This window comes from Plutella xylostella, chromosome 30, assembly GCF_932276165.1.
Source record: "Plutella xylostella chromosome 30, ilPluXylo3.1, whole genome shotgun sequence".
NCBI classification, from domain to species: Eukaryota; Metazoa; Arthropoda; class Insecta; order Lepidoptera; family Plutellidae; genus Plutella; species Plutella xylostella.
Genome location: NC_064010.1, coordinates 3,686,401 through 3,708,144, shown reverse-complemented (window position 1 = coordinate 3,708,144; position 21,744 = coordinate 3,686,401). Strand labels below are relative to the sequence as shown.

The window sequence follows — 21,744 nt, the reverse complement described above, 5'->3', positions numbered from 1 at the left end:
ATGCAATACAGTGAATGAATAAATAAAGAAATAAGAAGAACAAGACGCCTCTTGTTGGACATAGACTTTTCTCAAAGAGCAACGCAACACTTTTGTCCTTGTTCATTATCAGCCACTACCTGGTAGGGTCATTGCCATAGTGAGCAGTAGGGCATCCCACGCTATGTTTTCTTATCCCTAGATATACCCTGGACTATATTAAAACGGTTCTTCACTGGATATGCCGCTGCGCGCTGCCTCCTTAGCAGCACAAAACAACCTAAACCTTGAAATCTTATCTACTTTTCTATACAATGAAGTATGGTAATAAAAAATTGGCTATCTTCCTCTTATACATTAATATTTCCTCCACAGGTGGTAGAAGACGACGGCCGCACCTCCCCGGGCAGCCTCGAGGAGAGCACCGAGCGCCCTCCATCTACTAAATCTGGAGATAGCGATCTCCCGGAACCAACGGCTACTAAGGTAATAATGTAGTTGCTTTTTAACATAATAATGTCTAGTTTCACCATAGTCTGTTAGATCATTAACACCCCTGATACATTGTAAGTGTCAAAATTATACGTCATGTCTATATTAAATTCTTGGCAGAAGTGACAATAGTAACAAACTAATGCCTTGTTATTATATAACAGAGAATAGTAAAACTTTGAATAAGTGTTACTCATTTAGGAAAAAAGTGTTAATCTACTTGGAATGACATATTACTTAAATGAAGACCAATTAGTAAATTATGTAACCATCATCCAAAACCTTGTAACGCATTTGACAAGGTTAACAACGACACAAAATGCAATACTTACCGCTGTTTCTATTGTTATTTGTATAGTTAAAATAGCTTCTGCTTCAATTTGAGGCCTTACTGAACTGGTCGTAATATAATCATTATTTCTTCCCATATACGCGTAGGTATTTAGTAGGTTTACCACAGGGATCATAGCTCGGTCCCATTTTTTTATAGTAGGGCCGATTACACAGAAGTGTTTACTGCAGCATAGAGGTGCAGGTTCGTGCAGATAACAATTATTGGTCAGTTTTGCACATATCCCAGTAGTATATATGCCACAAAAATCTAAATAAACTATGTTATTTATTTTTAATTAAAAGAGTTTCTTTTATTAATTGTATTTATCTTACCTTGTCGTTTTATCTGACTGGATAATCCTCTCACCGTGTCTAATCCGCTTCTAGTGGTTGTCAATACCACTATAAATAGGCATATAGCTAGGTACAGAGACCATGTACCAAGTGTTCTAAAATCTTTATAAATAATTTCTCATTTCTCTCCTTACCCCCCACAGCAAACGTCAACAGACAAGGACTCGTCCACGATGGAGAGCAACAGCCTACTAGACCCGGCCGTGCTGAGCGACTTCACGTCGCAGGCGCTGGCACTTACTGTGCTCGCCACACTAGTCAAGTATACTACTGGTGAGATATTGCTATATCTATTGAGACATACAGATAAAGACTAATCCACCATGGAGACCAACAGCCTGCTCACAGACGACTATTTATTGTAGTAGATACCATGAAAACCACCCGTGCCGATTTTTGACACTGATAATGACAGCTGTACGGAACTAAATGAAAGACGGAAAACGGACGGATGTACGGAGAGAAATGCTCAACCTTTTGACTAGTTTTGACACGCGCAGTATGTACACTAGGAGTATCTAGTATAATAGACATGTTAATAGTATAATGAGCCTGCTAGACCCGGCCGTGCTGAGCGACTTCACGTCGCAGGCGCTGGCGCTCTCTGTGCTTGCCACCTTAGTCAAGTATACTACTGGTGAGATATACAGAAATGGTATTCTCTATATTCATTGATAATAGAATTCACAATAATCTTGCAATGTTTACTAAAACATGAAAGAAGCGAGCGGATTTGTGCTATCTCAAGCTCGGGTTCGCTATAGTTTCGAATACCGTTTTTGCCATTTTTTTCTCCACTGCCGCATATGTAGGTTGGAAAGCTTATGGGCTCGAGTTATATAGTCGCGGACTGCCTCATACATTTGAATGCTTGTGTATTAAGATTTATAAGCGTGATTCTCTGTTATTATAAAGCACATTTAATTTCAGATGAAGACGAAATCAGAATTCTGTATCAGTACCTGGCGGAAGGATCGGTGGTTTTCCCTAAAGTGTTTCCAGTTATGTAAGTATCTACCTTTTAATTTACCTTGCTTTTCTCAAGGTGTGCACAATACCTTCCTTTTTCGACTGATACCAGCTATTCTAGGTTAATAAATATACATTATGTAGGTTTAAAAAATGCTACATAATGTATATTTATTACTTTGTGCAAATCGGCATTACCTAAATGTACATAAATGTCGATTCTAAAGGCACAAATATAAATTTTAGTCCTGTAAAAAAAATGTGCCTTCATTATCGACATGTCAACTTACCACAAGTCTCCCACAAATTCTCACTAATACCATAATATATATTACCCTGTCTCCCACAGCCACAGTCTGCTGGACATGAAGATCAACCACGTGCTGATGCACTGCCACGACCAGGTCATCCTCAGCGCCGTGCAGAGCATCATACAGGTACCACTCGTTTATTACACTCGGGAGCAATGATAAAGTTCCACCCACTATACCCCATTCCACGGGGAAAGACATCTGACAGACCCCTTATTACATTCGAATAAGGGTAGTTTTTGTTTGTATCAGATATCTTCACCCGTGGAATGGGAAATAGGTAAAATACACAACATACACTAATAAAAATAGGCTAAGCCCTCCACAACACTAAAGAGAATTTTAATCAGTATTATTTACGTTCTATGCAGTGGCAGTGAAAAGGCTCTGACTCAGCATAAAGCTAGTTAGCCTGTATGGCTGCAGCGCTGATATTGTGTCAGTATACCAATTAAAAACTAAACTGCGTAAAGTGGGCGGCTCACCTTTCACGCTTTAGGTTCTCCCGAACAATCATCCATAGTCACAAACTTCCGCTTTTAAAATAGTAAGTTTCTTTTTAATTCATATTTATTTTAAATTATGTGAACAGAACATGATAGCATCGGAAGACGCCTCACAACAGCAGCTACACTACATGCAGAGCTGCGGCTTCGGCGGCCTGTGGCGGTTCGCGGGACCGTTTACTAAGGTTATCTTATTGTTTTATATAAGGGCTGATTTTTTAATTTTCAATTTCAATCTTTTATGGTTAAATTAAAAGATGTACACATCATATTCTGATAAATTTTATCTGAGGAATAAAATATATGCTGTCACTGTCTAATACATACATTCAGACGCGACAGCATCAGAATTATTCCTCAGAAAACTTTAATCTGACTATTGAAAAATGAGCCCTCAAAAGTGGACTAACAAGGCGCGTAGATATAGAAACAATAAAAATGAAGGGTTGACTCATTTTAACTTAGCCTTTTAGAGTTTTTGTGAATAATCCTTCAGTATTTTTTTTTTCAAAGTCTAAAATTACCGAATCCTCTCCATTACAGAACCAATGCACAGCGGAAAGCTCCGAACTGTTCGTGAACTGCCTCGAGGCGATGGTGGAGACGAGCCTGCCCGGCGACGAGCTGACGCCGCGCGCGCCGCCGCCCGACCCCGACGACTTACACGTGGCGAGGACCGCCAGAGCCGCTTGTTAGTAGGATGGGAATGAAAATTTAGAGCGGCACTTTTTACACTCGTGCGGCATTAGAAAATCTACGTTTACACTTGTTAAACCATATGTTATATAAATACTAGCTGTTCCCGCGCGCTTCGCTTCGCCTTAACAAGTTTTCCCATGGGAATTCCGGGATAAAAAGTATAATAAAGCCTATGTTCTTTCTCAGGGTCTACACAATATGTATACCAAATTTCATTCAAATCCGTGCAGTAGTTTTGGCGTGAAAGAGTAACAGACAGACAGACACTTACTTTCGCATTTATAATATTAGTTAGGATATACATAAATATGTTAATCATCATTGTCGCATCATCATCTTGTAAAACATTTTCGTTTTGCCTTTCGAATCTGAAAAAAAAACTATGTACGTCTGTGCTGTGTGCACATGATCTGTAATCCAATTTATAAATATACCATATTGTACTTTCAAGCGTATGTAATAGTTATTTTTTATATGACAGCATCAGCACCTCACCGGCCGCCAACGCTGTACTGCCACGGCCCCGACAACACCTAGCAAGCATCCTCCCCAAGGTAAATAAGACCTCACATAGTCAAAACAACTTAAGTCAAAATCATTCGTTATCTTAAATTTAGGACTGCATATTTCACACTCGCTTCTCTTCGGATCCATCCCGGGAGTTTTACACTACCAGTTTTGATAAATTAAGTGCGTTTGAGAAGTGCATATCTGATAGAACGCCACTGAAGTGGTGGTCATTCTGATCAACTTTTGACAAACCCTAGACCTTTTGTAGTGTTTGTCACCAACACTAAGAAGAAAACCAGTAGTAGAAATTATAAACCTCTTTTTTCAGGACAAGCAGTCTATTAGCGCCTGTGTGCAGCACAGACGAAGCAGACTTCTGATGTCCGCGCCGGGACTCGAACTAGAGACTACTCCACTAGCAACCACTGTGCCATTCGAGAAAAACATCATTTAGAAGATTTTTTTTTACTTCTGCGGCGACCAAGTGGTGCCGTGTCCTGTATGTGAACAACATAACTGTATGTACAACCAGTTGTTTTTCACATATAGAATACGGCGCCATATTGAATCTACGGAGGATTTAATTTTTATTTATTTATTTTATTCTTTTATTGCACAATATACTAATGTAATTATGTACAATCAGGTGGACTTCATGTATATTATGTACCTATTTCGCACAACCTGGGACTAAATAAGTAGGGTATATCGTAGAAACAACAATAACGAGGTTTGTATTGTAGTAATATGGAAGAAAACCAAGTGAAACTTTGGCAGCACAATCGACTGTGTCTTTCAGGTTCTGACCAATTTCATTACTGGGGAGAAAAAATGGCGACTGAACCAACCAATTAAAACTGGGGAATCGGTCCTACTCGACAGTGGCGACACTGGCGACATCTGGTATTAGCTTTGTGTTTTCCTGCCCATTGATCGATATGCCAAGCTTCTTAGACGATGTTTTTTTTTTAATTTACCTAGATTAAGGCTTTAATAGTGAGATAATTTAAAGTTTAAGCGTAAACCTTTGGGCACCTCCATGATTTTACAAAATAGATTTAAGGAAAACCACTCGGAGATTATAGTCATAGAATATTATAAATGTTGTAAAATTGATGTATATTTATACCCCCTTATTCATAGAGAAGTAAGAGGACGTTTTAGCTATTGAACAGTTTTGTCCCTCTCTGTCAAAGAACAGTTTAAGTATTCTTTGACAGAGAGGAACAAAACAGTTCAATAGCTAAAACGTCCTATAACTTTTCTATGAATAAGAGGGATAGAATTAATCTGTAGCTGTTTTAAAGTCACATAGGTAAGTTTATTTAATAACAGCGCCCGATTCACGGGTCTGTTATCGACGTCAATAAAATTGATCAACACGCGTTCTATCAATCACAGCGTCATATGTATGGCGAATCGCGATATAGTGACGTTTATGTACATCGATAATGAAATCGTACAGCGGCAGCCAGTATCTAAAAATTTATATTAGCATGATTCACTTTTTTATATATTTAAAACGCTTTTGAAAATATAAAGATATAAATGTTTTGTTTTACACAAAGTTTTACGTGCAAAATCAGAAAGTTGTGAATTTTATCACCTGTGTTTTAAAAACATTTTTGATATATTTTATTTGAGTGACGATGATTTTTTATTATTCCACGATTAACGGCCACAGTTTTATACAATGTCAAATTTACAACACATAATCCTTATTTTAGCTTCGCCGAAGTCTGTTAGAATAGAATAGAATAGAACTGTTAAAATAAGGATGGCAAAGAAAATTAATTACATTGTAAGTATAGGTATGTTGTATTTTGAATCGATGTCTATCTTTCTATTGTGACCTCTTCTATACAGGGGGTTACTATCCAAATTGACGAACGAATAAACGAGAATTTTCACTCAATCGGCACGGTTAATACAACGAGATTCTTCATCATGATCATCATCAGCCAATAATGGTCCACTGCAGGTCATAGGCCTCTCCCACGAGATACTTATTATTATTATTAAATTCTTTATTGCACAAAGTAAATTGGTACAAAGGCGAACTTAATGCTAGTAGCATTTTCTACCAGTTAACCTTTGGTGATGTTGAACAAGTTATTGGTGGTCCTTAAAGGCTTTGACGATATAAGATGGTCTATATTGACCATCTTATATATTAGAAATCATTTATTAAATAAAATTCTTATATATTATATACTTAACGTTCTATTAAGCGTGACAATCCTTGTTAGTTCGTTCGTCGATTTAAACAGTGACCCCCCAGATCAGCGAGCACGAGGCGCAAGACGGGCGAAATAAGACGTGACATAAATCTTGCGTCGCGCTATCTCACATCACAGGCCGCGAGAGCGACCGCGGCGGAAAACTTTTGTCACGTCTAGTTCCGCGCGTCTTGCGCCCCGTGCTAGCTATGCAGGACTAGTATAATGTTAGTATGTAATGTGACACACTATTATAAGCTTATAGGAAACAGTCAAAATTTAATGCTTACCGTGAATACTTAAATTATGTACCCCTCTCGTTTCGGAAGACTCCTTCCGATTAAAGTATAGGAGAATTGCATTGCGATGCGATCCCATATTATTTTGCAATTGACTTCAATCTATTAGACGACCGAATGGCGTAGTGGTTAGTGACCCTGACTACTGAGCCGATGGTCCCGGGTTCGATTCCCGGCTGGGGCAGATATTTGTTTAAACACAGATATTTGTTCTCGGGTCTTGGATGTGCCCGTAAAATGGCAATAGGCCCGCCCCCTATTACATTGGGACTAACATAACACTCTGGCGAAAAGTGGGTGCAGCAATGCACCTCTGCCTACCCCGCAAGGGAGTACATTAGTACAAGGCGTGAGTGCGTGTTTTTTTTTTTTTTTCAATCTATTAATTCAAGTGTGTCACTGCTTAATTTCATTGTCTTGTATGTTACTTCAGTATTTTTTGTTTAAACCATTTAGAATCAATTGTTGGCCTAACTGAAGCGTAACGTGCTAAATTAATTACTATACTTATTACTACATAAGCGTACAAATATGTAGCTAAACCAGAAGCATTTTACTAAAATAGATAGTTTTAAAAATTCATCAGTGAGAAAAAATACCTAATTAAAATATTTTATGTGATTTTTAGATCAACGTTTTTAAGCAAGCAATCAAAATAAATATTAATATTATAGCAATAGGAGGAACAAAATAGTGAGAATCTGTATAAAAAAGAGAGTGATATAAGTTTTATTGTAGTTATTTATAGTTTTATAGACAGCGTATTAAGTTAAATTAGGTATTATAATAGTTGTGCGGCCATACAAAAATAATGTAACCTTAAAAGAGAGCAAGTAACTAAACGAAACTCACGAAATTTTTACTGTTTGAGATACCTAAGTCTGTTTTTAATGTCAGATCAGATACTAAATTGACAGAATCTGAACGGTTTATCAACATTCGATTGTCCCGCGATAAAGTAACGTATCGTTCTATTAGCGGGACAATCGACTGTTGATGAACCATTGACAAAAGAATAAAGGGAGGACATGCCATATCAACGAAAAAAATGCGCTTACCTAAACTTTGGTGTCAATTAAAATGGCGGCTTTTTTCTTGAAAAATGTAAACAAACAAATTGTTTGACAGCTGAAGTACCTTGTGTTTGGATGTCAATCTTGGTCAATCAACATGGCGACCGATCGCAATGTTGTAATTTTAGGCAAAGACAAAACTACTGTTGTCCTTTTTTACGTACGATAACACCAATAAGTTAAAAAGAGACGACGATATATTTTTAAGTACCGATTTTTATGCCAAGTCCTCTTTATTCTTTTGTCAATGTGATGAACCGTTCCGAATCTGTCAATTTAGTATCTGACATTAAAATCAGATTTTTTGCCATGTTTCATGAGATTCTTCCACAAAAATATTTAGAAACCATAGCTAAAAGGCCTAATATTCAACATTTAGTACAAACTATTTAAGTTATTTACATTTTGTATGCTTTCTATACCTACGTATGTATAATGTTTTTTTTTATTTTGCTAGATTAGTGTTTTTAATGATCTAGGTGCATTACGTATATAATTACAATTACACACTTACGACCAATGAAAAAGTTACACTTACAAGATGTTGACACCAAATGACCCCATTTTTTTAAGAAAGAAAGAAAGAAAATTTATTTATTTCTTACACACACAGAAACAACACATATATTTAGAAGAAAAGGTTATAAAAAGTAAACACAATTTAGTTTTTAGTTTAGGAGTAATTTGGTCACTGGAACTTTATCATTGCTCGTGAGTGTATATAATATGTGTTTACTGATATGAAAAGTGATTGTTGACAGAGCTCACCAAAATTGTCCAATCAAAAAATAATACGATACTGTTAACTAAGTTTATAAAAATGGCTATGCTTCTTTTTGTATGAAATTGTTTATTTACTGTGTATAACCCCGTGAATAAAGAAACATTAGGAAAATGGCGGTCGTAAAAAAGCAGGAATATACAGGGTGTTGCAAAAAGGGTATATATACTAAGCTGAAAGAAACTTAGTTGGTCACGTGATTTTTTAATATGGAGATTTTTTTTTTCGCGAATTTCGAAATTCTGTTTTCAGATTCGGGCTTAGATATAACATGCTGCACAAGCTGGTTACGGCTTAGTATACCCTTTTTTCAACACCCTATAAATAGGCAGGGTATTCACAGATCCACGATTAGAGCGACATAGCATGAGTGCTTTAGACATTTTCATGTAGTTTCTTTATTCAGTGACGTTATACACAGTTATATTTACATACATAATTAAATTGCATCAATTTATTATGTATTTTGACAGTTGTAAAAAGTGTATGTGTGACCTAGATATATTTATATACATCACTGCTTTAAACATAGGTTTGAAATCACCCTGCGGAGACGAAAAAATATATCTTCTTTAAGTCTGAAAGAAGGATCTGGAAACATTGTTGTTTTAACAGCAGGTTTTAATATATATTTCTAGTTATATTTAAATATTACTATTAATGTTGTTTCTATTGAAAGTATGACTATTGTATAAGAAAAAATCTACGGTCAAAAATATTATAGATAACGTACTCACTAAAACTGAAAACAACGGTATATTATAGATGTATTTAGTACAAACGAAGTTTTATTTCTCATATATCATAATAAAACAGATTTTAAGTTAAATTATCGTATATTTGTCAGAATAACTTACGCTTATTTTAAAAATCTATTTACATATCACAAGCAATGGCTAACTTTCGACTACTAAAAGTTTTTGTATTTCTTTTCGCAACATGGCTGCCTCTTCCTCCATTTCTGCTAAAGTCCTTCCGGGTTTCGCCGGATATCCGGCAACGAGTCTAAGTAACAAAGAAAAATTATTTCATTTATTTGTGCTTAAAAAAAGAAAGTTACATCGAATTAATATCGGCTTAAACACTTATTAGTTATTGCTCGATTACGGTCGAACACTTTTAATATTTGTATGTGGCTAGATTGGAATCAATCTACTCATTTTGTACGGTAGGTTAATTTTACTTTGACAAAATGTCAGTCGTTTTCAGTCTTCGTCTGGTTGTTCTGCTTTTGCGATTGGTCGTAATTATCGGAATAATTGTGAATTTGTGATATATCGGTTAAATATGACCAGAAGGGCTAGTACAGGGCGCATTTAAGACGTGAGAAGAGTTTTGCATCGCGCTCACTCACATCGCGCTGCCTCAAGAGCGAGCGCGACGGAGAACTCTTGTCACGTCTTAATAGCGCCCTGTGCTACAGGCCCAGCTGCCATTAGGAATTATATTTGTTTACTATACAGGGTGCGTCTTTCATAGGTGCATATCCGGAAGTATGTTACAGAGCTTTTCATTCTGAACAACTTTTGTTATAATGACCTTGGGATATAACGAATAAAAAAGATGCTACCCCATACAAAAACTGGTTTTTTATGTGACACTGTGTATGGGGAGTAGATTTTTTTTCCAGAATATCCCTAGGTCGTCATAACAAAAGTTGTTCAGAATGAAAAGCTCTGTGACATACTTCCGGATATGCACCTACGAAAGAATCACCCTGTATTTATCTAACAGTTATAATACATAGGTGCATTTCTGTTTATGACTTTACAAATTGACCTTGATGTACAGTATGATAGCCTGACCAGAAACTTGACCCCTCTTTGAGTGACATTAGCTACTAAGGAGTCAGGTTGATTTGCAACGCGCTATACATAATTATTTAAATAATACTCACTGGTCGTGCTTGGCGAGCTCCAAGTATATGTGGTCGTTTTCAATGAAGTCTCCCTTTTTCCTCGGCATTATGTGACAGTGGAGGTGCTGCGAAACAAATCAATTTTTAGTTGAATTCCAAGTGACTATGGTCAGTTTGAAAGTGACTATGGTCAGTTTAATCTCAGATTCTGAACGGCTCATCAACAGTCGATTGTCCCGCGATTAAGTGACGTATCTTTCCATTGGCGGGACAATTGACAGTTGATGAACCGTTCAGAATCTATCAATTTAGTATCTGAGTTTAAAAAACAGACCATATTATTTTGTCTCGGATACTAAATTGACAAGTGCAAATGTGAAGTTGGATATTCTTTGGTGCAAAACCTTAATTTCTTTATTTAAATTCTGCTCGAGTTTTTGCGTAAATTCCACTGGCAAAACTTATAGTTTGACATAGCTAAAGTTAAATTTTGTGCGTTTATAATCGATCTCAATATAAATACCTTAACAGTCTGTCCCGCATATTCACCATCCTGTATGGTGACCGTGCAGGAATTTGTGTTGTGGACTCGCTCCATCAACTGAAAACACAAAACTATTATACAGGATGTTGCAAAATGGGTATTACTATGACGAAATGGGGTGACTCAGCAGTTCATCATGAACAACTTTTGTTCTACAAAGTTTTCAGTAACTATCATAATACATAAGGGCCAGCCGAAAACCAGCACTGTGGCCTTATTGTCCACAGCACATGCTGAGCTGGTGCCTTTTTGGCGCTCTGGACAGTATCCTTTGTTTGATTTTATCATATATTTTTCTGAATTTTGTTATTGTTTTGTATATTTTCTGTTTATGTTGTGGTCAGTGTGTCAAAATGTTTATTTCTTTCTTTCTTACTTTCTGCACAAGCCGCACAGTCTTGTAGAAGTCGTCGGCCTCTTCCTCCGACAGGTCGAGGTTCCGTTCCGCGAGCCGCGCCGGCGCCACCAGCACGTGGCCCGGGACCACGCAACTGAGGATATACAGGGTGTTCTGTTAATAATAAAAATATAAAAGGAAAAAAAATAAAATAAAAAAATATGTGGGGTCATCATTTCACACACGACCACCCTACTCCAAACTAGGCAGAACCTGTAATATGGATATCGGACTCCGATACTCAGTATATTATATACTACACAAATTGTTACATAGATAGATTTATAAATATCACCACCCAAGACCCGAGTACCTACAAACATCAGTCATTAAAAAATATCTACCCCGTCCGGTATCGAATCCGGGACCTTCGACATAGCAGTCTTCGGTCGTCTTCTTTTTTTTAAAGATAATATTATCACTCCACAGACTTTATGTCGTGTGGTGGTGTTACAGCCACCTTAATAGTTAACCACTCCACCACTCACCGTTTGTTGACGAAGGCGTATGTCAATTTGCTCTTGTAGAACACACACGTCTCTGGCACCAGGACATGGCCGAAACTGAAAAAAAATGTAAGTACCTATGAACAGGTAATTATAAAATCCCTCACTGACTGGTTGTTTAGCCAGCTGGGCAAATCATTTTTTAGCAGGTTAGCGGAACTTAAATAAGTACCTACCACATGCAGCGCCGTCATGGGCTAATTTTCACTGAGGAGAGGTCTTGAGTTACTTAATAGAATAGAATAGAGTATTTCTTTATTGGTCACAGTCACTTATAAACTAGGAACAATGAACAATGAGTAGATTTTTAGATACGGGCTGGTTTTACTGAGCCGATTTTGTTTTTCACCTCAGAAAGCTTAGTTGTAAATATCAAATCAGTCAATAAAAAAGGGAAGCAGTGTTGGTTCCATTATGGTCCCTTTGCCACTGTCTTCTAGTAGTGATAATAACTAATACGTACACATTAGTAGGTCCCTTATACTCCGTCTCCCCGCCAGATGGCGCGGCGGGCGCGGCGTCCAGCAAGTTCTTGCGTAGACTGAAGCAGTATAACGAATACACGTCGCGTCTGAAAGTGTGAAGAGATCGCTTTTTGCGGTAAGGCCGTGTTTGTACGACATGCTGGATAAGTGTTCTAGTATGTATGTAGATCATACAGTGTAGAATCCCTGTCACTTATAACAGACCCTAGTAGGGTCTTGTTTCGCAATTTATGGATAATGGCATTAATGGGTACCCACCAGTGGGATAAAAGACATGCTGTCACTCTCTGTAATTATGATTACTATTAATATTTTTTATCTATGAAACGATAAGTTAAATAATGAATCTCTCAGCATAATTTATCGGACGTGTGGCCCAGCATTTTTAACCGACTTCAAAAAAAGGAGGAGGTTCTCAATTCGTCGGGATCTTTTTTTTTTTTTTATATTTTTTTTTATGTATGTTCACCGATTATTCCGCCGTTTATGAACCGATTTTGAAAATTCTTTTTTTGTTGTATTGGGTTGAGCTTCCAGGTGGTCCCATTTTTTTTTCAGAATTTTATCTCACCCCCAAGGGTGGGTAAAGGGGTAAAAACAGGGTATGAATTTCAATTTTGGGCACATATTAACCGATTCTAATGAAATTAAGAACGTAAATATAGTTCTTATAACAAAAAAATATGATGGTGACCTTGAGCTGATCTGATGAAGGAAACGGAAGGCAGTCAGGGGAACTCCTCAACGGTATATAGCAACTACTTCGTGTTTAGGCTTGAATGATTCGTATTGATTAGTAGGACATTTTGGTATCATTTGCACCTTACTTTTGATTGAAAATTATTACAAATAAACTAAAAACTATTAAATAAAATAATAATTAAAAAAATTAAAAAACCGACTTCAAAAAACCACTAAAATGTAAGAAATAATTTAAGGTTTACACAAATTCTACTCGTATGAGACAGTACAAATATACCTAAGCAGGAACTGTTCTTTTTTGAAGTTGGTGCCATATTTCTTCAGATTACTTTGTCACCGCACCAACATCAAAAAAGAACAGTTCCTGCTTAGGTATATTTGTACTGTCTCATACGAGTAGAATTTGTGTAAACCTTAAATTATTTCTTACATTTTAGTGGTTTTTTGAAGTCGGTTTTTATCCAAAACTTTGTTGAACCCGCACAAATAGTATTCAATTAAGCCAATTACATATTTATTTTTTAACAAGTTTTAAATATTCGTATTGGCATGACTAGGATTTTTTTATAGTATATTTTGTGTGCTCATAATTTTTTTAACATTGTAAATGTATAAGTTACTGCAATTATAGGTATTATGTTATTAAAACCTTACCTCCTATGCGAGAAAACCGGCATATTCGTTCTCACATTCTGCAAATTCTTCAAATCTACCACGGCGGTCTTATAGCACGCAGTATCTTCCAGGCCACAGTCTGCCAGTATGTCGCCCCACGGACTCACGCACATCGCTCGGCCATAAGACCGCCTTTTCTCGTTGTGGTGGCCGACTTGCGCTGCTGCTATCACGTAGCATTGGTTTTCTATTGCTCTTGCTCTGAAAATTATAGTGGTTTGTTTAATTTTACACACATTTAAACATTATCACTCCTATAAGCTACATATGGTAAACGATTAAATTTTTTATCACCAAGTGCACAATTTTAAGGTAAAGAGCGTTAACGATAAATAATCTAAGTAACGTTAAACACCCTATAATAATAAAGCTAAGAACACTCGAGGTAACATTACCAATGACGAAAAAAAAACCAAACTAAAATTGGTTCTGTTCTATTTTATTCTTATTTAAAGACCTACCTCAGCATGATCTCCCAGTGCGCCTGCCCGGTGGCGTGGGTGAAGGCAGAGGGATACGTCAGTACGTCGGCCCCCAGCATCGCTAGCTGGGTGCTTAGCTCTGGGAACCTGCAAGGAAACTATATTATACACTGCTAACTATGACCCGCGTCTAGGAAAATAAATTCGTACATACAAATCTTCCTCTTGAATCAATATCTATTTTATAAAACTGCATCAACATCCCTTGTGCTGTTTTAAATTTATTAGCATACAACATACAACAGACAGATACAGGAAGCGACTTGGCAATCGATTTTTGAAACTGCATATTTTACACTTATATGGTAATTTTACGAAGTTGGTTGCTGAAGTGGACTTATAAGGCGAACTTTATGATTTACTAGTTTTCGCAAGCTTCGCTTTGCCTTTAAAGATTTATCATGAGAATTCTGGGATGAAAGGTATTCAATCTGTGCTTGCTGCATGGCAAATTCCATAATCATTCCAGCTGATTTTGGCAACAGGCTAATCACCCTAAATCCCCACCGGAAAACCTGAAACTAGTATCAAAGACATAAATGCTAGTCACCTCAGATCATAGCAGATACCAAGCCCAATCTTCCCGACCGGACTAGTAACCGGAGTGACAATATGGCAGCCGGCTTTGGAGAAATCACTCTCCTTCAGTCGCACATTCCTCTCCGGAATCTCCACATCAAAGAGATGTAGCTTCCGGTATGTCTGGACTATGGACCCGGTGTTATCTATTATTATGTGCGTGTTGTACACTTTTGATGTGTCAGTCTCATCCTGGAACATGATTTGGATATTAGTCATTATAAACTAGTGTGGCTTAAAAATAGGGAAACTGTTTTTCAAAAAAATAATTTTCGCAGATAATTTTTCCCACCTATAAAACATGAGCAGATTTCAGACTATAAATAAATAGTTTTTTCGTAAAATCAGCTTTAATAGAAAAGGACTATCTAAGATTTGGATAAAGATATTTTAAAAGGAAAAGTAATTTCGTATTTTTTTAACCTTCTCATGAACACCTCCCATAGACAGCCACACTCCATGGTCCCTCGCCAGCGCCCGGTACTGTCCGACTAGGGAGCCTCCAAGTGGCTCGGCCGCCTCCAGCATAGACTTCTTGTTGTCAAATATGAAGTCACACGCTTCTGGGAAGAACAGCATCTGGGGGAGAATATTTTAGAACAAATTGTTATTTAAAAAAAATGTATACCAAGGATTTATGCAGGCAATCATTCAAAGTTATTATTTCAAATGTTGACCAAGCTGAATAAAATAAAAATTTAGTTTAACTTTTTAACAGAAGAACTGTCAACTGTCAAGCAAACAATAACCTGCTCTTGAAGTTAAATTCAGTTTTGTGTGCAAACAGTGATATTGTGATCTTAAACCAACAAAAAAGTGTAGACAAATACTTTGGACATTTGTGAAAGTGTTATCTGCGTGTGATTTGCCGTATTTCAACCAAAATAGTGCAAACAAAATTCGCGATAGTCACTTGAAAGGCCTAATTTATTTTTCTACCCTCATTTATTTACCATTGTCAGGAGAGTGCGTTCAAAAATCAGCTGTCAAAATGACATGTCAATGTATTAGTGTTGCCATTGCATAAAATTACCTCCCATATGGTAGATTCTTTCTCGGAGGTGGCTGTCCAGGCCTCTGAGAAAGTCAAAGCTACTGGTGAAAACCCAAAAGATGCCGCAGGCAAACTGCTGAAAAGCTCGGGATCAGCCAAAATTAATCTCGATCCCCAGAATCAAAATAGTGAGGATGAAAATGACTGGCAAACAATCCCAATACTCCGTCAACATCAAAATAGGTACAAAAGGAAGAGACTAAGTACACCGTCACCAGAAAAGCAGGATCTACAATCTCACAATAGATACTCTGCACTCAATGTTGATGATGCTCCTCAAGTTGAAGTTACGTCGAAAACGCTTAAGCCGCCACCAATTATGCTATATGGCATTAAAAATGTAACAAAACTGAAAGAAACCATTGAAGTGGTATTAGATAAAACGCAATACTCATTCAAGATTGTCACCAAAAATCAAATGAGAGTTTCTACTGAAAATATGGATGCATACAAAAAGGTAATGGCAGTGGTTCGTGAAAAACAACTGATTGGTCACACCTTTGTACCAAAAAGTGAGAGACCGTGTAGGATTGTCATAAAAAACCTTCACCATTCAACACCTATTCAAGCCATAAAAGACGTCATAGAGGAAACCGGAAACACAGTTAAAGGGGAAATCATAAATGCACGTCATGGATCCACTAAGACACCACTGTCAACCTGGTTTGTTAACCTAGAACCTGGGCCCAATAATAGTGAAGTAAAAAATATTAAATATATCTATCACACAAGTGTCAAAATAGAAGATCCAATACGGAAAAACACAATCCCCCAATGCAAGAGATGCCAACAATATGGTCACACCAAGAACTACTGTATGCGGCCATACAGGTGTGTGAAGTGTGCTGAAAGCCACAACACAGCGGACTGTCCTAAAAAGGACAGACAAGAACCAGCCAAGTGCGCCCTGTGCCTAGAAGATCATGCTGCCAACTACAGAGGATGCAGAGTTTTTAAAGAAATTGAGAAGAGGAAATTTGGCTCTAGACCAAACAACAAATCAGCCAAGCCAAACCAACAAGAAAGTAAGAACCCCGAGGAACCAAAATCAGGCACATACGAATACACACCAAATCTGGGAAACAAAACGTATGCCCAAGCTACAGCGGGAGTAACAGGCAGCCTTGAAACAATACTTTCAGAACAAACAAAGAAACTAGATCGCCTTATTGATCACATGAGTACCTTAATGGGACTCTTGACAACCATCGTGAATAAGTTAGTCAAATAATATGGCCCTACGAGTTGCAACTTGGAATGTGAATGGACTGATTGGTAAAAAACAAGAAGTTAAAATATTACTTAATATTCAAAAACTTGATATACTTCTTATATCTGAAGCTCACTTAACAGAAAAAACATCTTTTAATTTGGAGGGGTATAGTACCTATGCTACGTACCACCCTGATAACACCTCTCATGCAGGCACTGCAATTATTATAAAAAATACTCTTCAGCACCAATTACTCCCAGAGTATAGATCAACAAAAATTCAGGCAACTTCAATAATGATACATGATAAACAGAGTCCAATCACAATAACATCCATCTACTGCTCGCCAAAACAAAAGAGGAATCCGGAGACTACAGAGGAGGATTTCAATAGATTCTTCGAGTCACTTGGTCATAGATTTATTGTCGGAGGGGACTGGAATGCAAAGAATCTACAATGGGGATCACGCCTCACCACAACACGAGGACGCAACTTAAAAAAGAGTATGGACTACCACAAGCTTAATGCCCTGACAACTTGTGAACCAACATACTGGCCCACTGACCCACAAAAACTCCCAGATCTGTTGGACTTCTTCATCTACAAAGGCGTGCAGACTCACTTTCTGTCAGTAGAAAGCTGCCACGACTCATCCTCGGATCATACACCAGTCATAGCAACTCTGAGCTATACCATTATTGAATGTCCCGTCAATCCGTACCTGTGCAACAATCACACAGATTGGGAAAACTTCAGGAGACATCTTAATGAAAACTTAAATCTCAAACTTTGTCTGAAAAGTGAAGATGATATAGATACTGCCACCGAACACATCATAACATCCATTCAAAGAGCAGCATGGGCAAGTACTCCATCCCAGAAGAAATCATCTAACAATAAATCACACTCCAATCTTCCGTTTATTGTAAAGGAGAGAGTTTTAGAAAAACGTAGACTTCGACGCATTTGGCAGAATAGCCGGCATCCAGCAGATAAACGGGAATACAACAAGTCAGCTGCAAGCCTCAAAAGGTTTCTTGTGGAAATTGAAAATGACACATTGCAACAGCGCTTAGAAAACTTGACAGCCAAAACTCCAGCAAAAGTTGAAAACTCCCTGTGGCAAACTGTCAAATCACGAAACAAACCACAACTGGCTCAACATCCCCTAAAAACGGATCGTGGCGAGTGGGCAAAAACGGACCCAGAAAGAGCTGAAGCCTATGGCTTATTTCTAAGTGATGTGTTCCAACCGAACAGCAGCATGGGAACAGAGACATTAGATGAAGAAATTAGAAAGTTTCTTGAATCTGACCTACAACTCAGTCTACCCTTACAACACTGCACACCGACAGAGGTCCGGAATACAATAAAACTACTGGAACTAAAAAAGGCACCAGGATTTGATCTAATAACAGCAGAGATACTAAAACAACTTCCTAAAAAGGCAATAGTATTCATAACCACACTGTTCAATGCTATATTAAGAATGTCATACTTTCCTCGTGTATGGAAAGTTTCCCAGATAAAAATGGTACCTAAACCTGGGAAACCTCCGCATCTGACTTCCTCGTACCGGCCAATCAGCTTGCTACCAGTGATATCGAAAGTACTAGAAAAAATAATCAGTGCTCGATTAAATCAAAGCCTAAAAGACGCCAGTACTATCCCTGACCACCAGTTTGGGTTTAGAAAAAACCATGCCACTGTTGAACAAGTACACAGGGTCTGCGAACACATTAGGGAAGCTCTGGAATGTAAGAAGTACTGCTCAGGAGTATTTTTGGATGTGCAACAAGCCTTTGACAAGGTATGGCATAATGGCCTGCTCTACAAGTTGAAAAAGTCACTGCCCCACAACTTGTACCTACTACTAAAGTCATATTTAGAACATCGCATATTTTATGTCAAGATTAATGACTCAGTCTCAGAGTTCTACGAGATCAATGCAGGAGTTCCTCAGGGCTCAGTGCTGGGACCGTCGCTGTACCTACTCTATACTGCTGATGTGCCTGAATCAGACAATGTGATGACCGCTACCTTCGCAGACGATACCGCTGTTCTTGCTTCCGATGAAAATCACAATCTGGCATCTGAAATGTTACAGAGCCATCTAGATAAAGTAAATAAATGGATGAGAGATTGGCGAATAAAGGCTAGCGCAACTAAGTCGAATCATGTCACATTTACCTTAAGGAAAAAAGACTGCCCTCCAGTGAAACTTGGAAATGAAGTGCTCCCCCATCAATCTACTGTAAAGTACCTGGGCTTCCACTTAGACAGGAAACAAACTTGGAAATGCCATATACAGAAGAAAAGAGACGAGCTAAATCAGAGATACCGATCACTGGAGTGGCTTATGGGTAGGAAATCCAGAGTATCACTTGAAAATAAATTGTTAATTTACAAAACAGTCCTGAAACCCGTTTGGACCTACGGTATTCAACTATGGGGAACAGCAAGCCAAACAAATATTGAAATCCTACAAAGATTTCAAAACGGAGTACTCAAAGCCATTGTAAATGCACCCTGGTTCACCAGAATGGATGAGGTGCATGAATATTTGAAAATGCCTACCGTGAGAGAGGAGGTTGCAAAACTTACAAGAACCTACCGAGACAGGATTGTAAATCACCCAAACAAACTGGCCACTGACCTTACCAGTAATGTACCCACCAGAAGACTAAAAAGAAAAAACATCTGGGATAACATAGACCAATAATACATTAGAAGGCAACCTGACAATGGGAGGGTATGCCTGCAAAGCCAATCATAAACCACGAAATGAACTGCTTATGGTTATATTAAACCGATTGCATGTTGGCAAACAAAATATGAAAAAAAAAAAAAAAAAAAAAAACTTTTTAACAGTTTTAATTTATTTTTATTATTGGCTTTTTACTGCCAGTTTCTATAACTCTATCTATCCATAAGTGGTAGTTACTTTCCTACAATTTTGACATAATCAAAAGTAACAATCTGTCAAAATCGTATGAAAGTAACTACCAGTGATGGATAGAAAGAGTTATAGAAACTGGCAGTTAGAGTTTGATTGTGAGTGATTAGAGTCTTAAAATTTAAATTTTAGGCTTGCTATGCTTTAGCAATTACCACCAATAGCCCACCTGAACATTTTCCTTTGAAGCATCACTCACAAGTTTGGAGACCACCTCCACGTTCTTAGCCTTATCTCCAATGGACGTCATTTGGCATACTGCTATCTTCCTTTCTGCCATCTTGCTGCCTCCGCTGGCCTTTCTTATCACTTTGTAGCTTGTACTTATTGTTCTTAGCAAACTTAGCCTTAAGTGCTGGATAAAGATGAATTTTAAATTAATAAGGCATAGCAAAAAATAACATTGGTTTTCACTCTTAAATCAAAGTTCAAAATAAGGTCGGAACTATTTTCCCTTTGCCTTATTAAGGGTTAAATTTTACCATCCATATATACCTGGATAACTAAGTATAAGAAATAAATATTATTCCAATTCAACATTGTTGGAATAGTTCAGCAATAAGTTATGTTTAATATTATCCACAATCTTAATTTTCATTCTAACAAAGAAGAGGTATTTTATTAGCATTAAGTCGCAAAGTGTAAAAATAAATATATTATAATTATTGATCTTGTACGTATAGGTTATTTTCTTAACAGTTGCTAATTTAGATACAATGCATACTAACAATGTTTGCAAACACTGAGAAGTTTATGTACATTTATTAAGTATGATAAAAAGCTTGGTGAGGTAAAACAATAATAATAAATTAAGTGATTGCCGGCTGCAGACTGGAGAAGGTTAAACAAGGTGTTTCGAGTATACTAAAGCGAATCACAAAGTTTTTAATGCAAGTAGGGGTTTTTTATTAGTTTAATTTGTTACTTACAATCATCTATAAGATAATGAATGTAGAATTTTATTGGAGTTTCTTTTCGCAAGAAAATTGGATTTTTGATAATTTTGATGAGTGTTTTTGTTGACAAACCATCTGACAAACATGACAGTCATGACACTGACAGATACTGTCAGATACGTATGACTGTCAGCGACAGGTTGGTGACAGGTTATCATAGATTATTCTGTGCCATATATTCAACATATATATTCTATTCTCAGTGTGGGGTGTCAGTACCTGCACCTGGCTCTCTCGAATGCACAAACTCGAATGGAACCTTTGTGCATATCCCCAAGGTCCAAACTGCCTTCCTAAGCTTGGACCATTTCCCACCTGTGCCAATATATAAAAGTACCTAGTTATGTCTGTCAATTTTATTATTATTCTGATAGAAATTGATAACTAAATGGAAAATGCCATTAAAAGACCCTCTCCGTCATGTTTCCCCGAAATTTCTCCAAACAATTAGAAAACTACAAAAAAGTGCTTCAAACAAAATGATCATCAAGATCCCTGAAAATAAATTAAATGTTCTTGCTTTCTTTACTTACGTAGATTCGATACGCAGAGCACGTAGCTGCGAATGATCCAGTGAAAAGAAGAATACCTATACCTTGATCTTTAATTCGGCGGAATTCTGACAGTTATCTACTTTTGACATGTCAGAGATAACAAACCTCTTTTGGCTGAGCCCTTTTTTCAATACGAGTCTGGAGGGCCACTACCAAAATCAAACGAACGAACGAACAAGAGCTCGGCTCTATCTCGTTGTATTAAGCGTGCCGATTGCGTGACAATTCTTGCTCGTTCGTTCGTCGATTTAGAGAGTG

General features: G+C 37.4%; 2 protein-coding genes across 2 annotated transcripts in view; one reads left to right on the top strand and one right to left on the bottom strand.

Annotated features, from left to right (window-relative positions):
• Window positions 1–3,671, top strand: part of LOC105382399 (neurofibromin) — a 64,418-nt gene extending 60,747 nt beyond the window's left edge. Inside the window, exons 64-69 of the mRNA XM_048631901.1 lie at window positions 355–465; window positions 1,302–1,431; window positions 2,089–2,164; window positions 2,477–2,564; window positions 3,031–3,129; window positions 3,488–3,671. Coding sequence (XP_048487858.1) covers window positions 355–465; window positions 1,302–1,431; window positions 2,089–2,164; window positions 2,477–2,564; window positions 3,031–3,129; window positions 3,488–3,640 — 657 coding nt within the window. The 3' untranslated portion in view covers window positions 3,641–3,671. The remainder of the gene's footprint in view (window positions 1–354; window positions 466–1,301; window positions 1,432–2,088; window positions 2,165–2,476; window positions 2,565–3,030; window positions 3,130–3,487) is intronic.
• Window positions 3,672–9,342: 5,671 nt separating this feature from the next.
• On the bottom strand, window positions 9,343–21,026 carry LOC125488465 (nitrilase and fragile histidine triad fusion protein NitFhit-like). The gene is made up of 12 exons (XM_048631898.1): window positions 20,906–21,026; window positions 20,146–20,331; window positions 15,177–15,332; window positions 14,725–14,945; window positions 14,154–14,261; window positions 13,672–13,893; window positions 12,294–12,401; window positions 11,813–11,887; window positions 11,304–11,418; window positions 10,907–10,984; window positions 10,423–10,508; window positions 9,343–9,530 (listed from the first exon to the last, which is right to left on the bottom strand). Exons 1-12 carry the CDS (start codon window positions 20,909–20,911, stop codon window positions 9,422–9,424), a joined length of 1,470 nt encoding a protein of 489 aa, XP_048487855.1. The 5' UTR covers window positions 20,912–21,026; the 3' UTR covers window positions 9,343–9,421.
• Window positions 21,027–21,744: the final 718 nt, after the last annotated feature.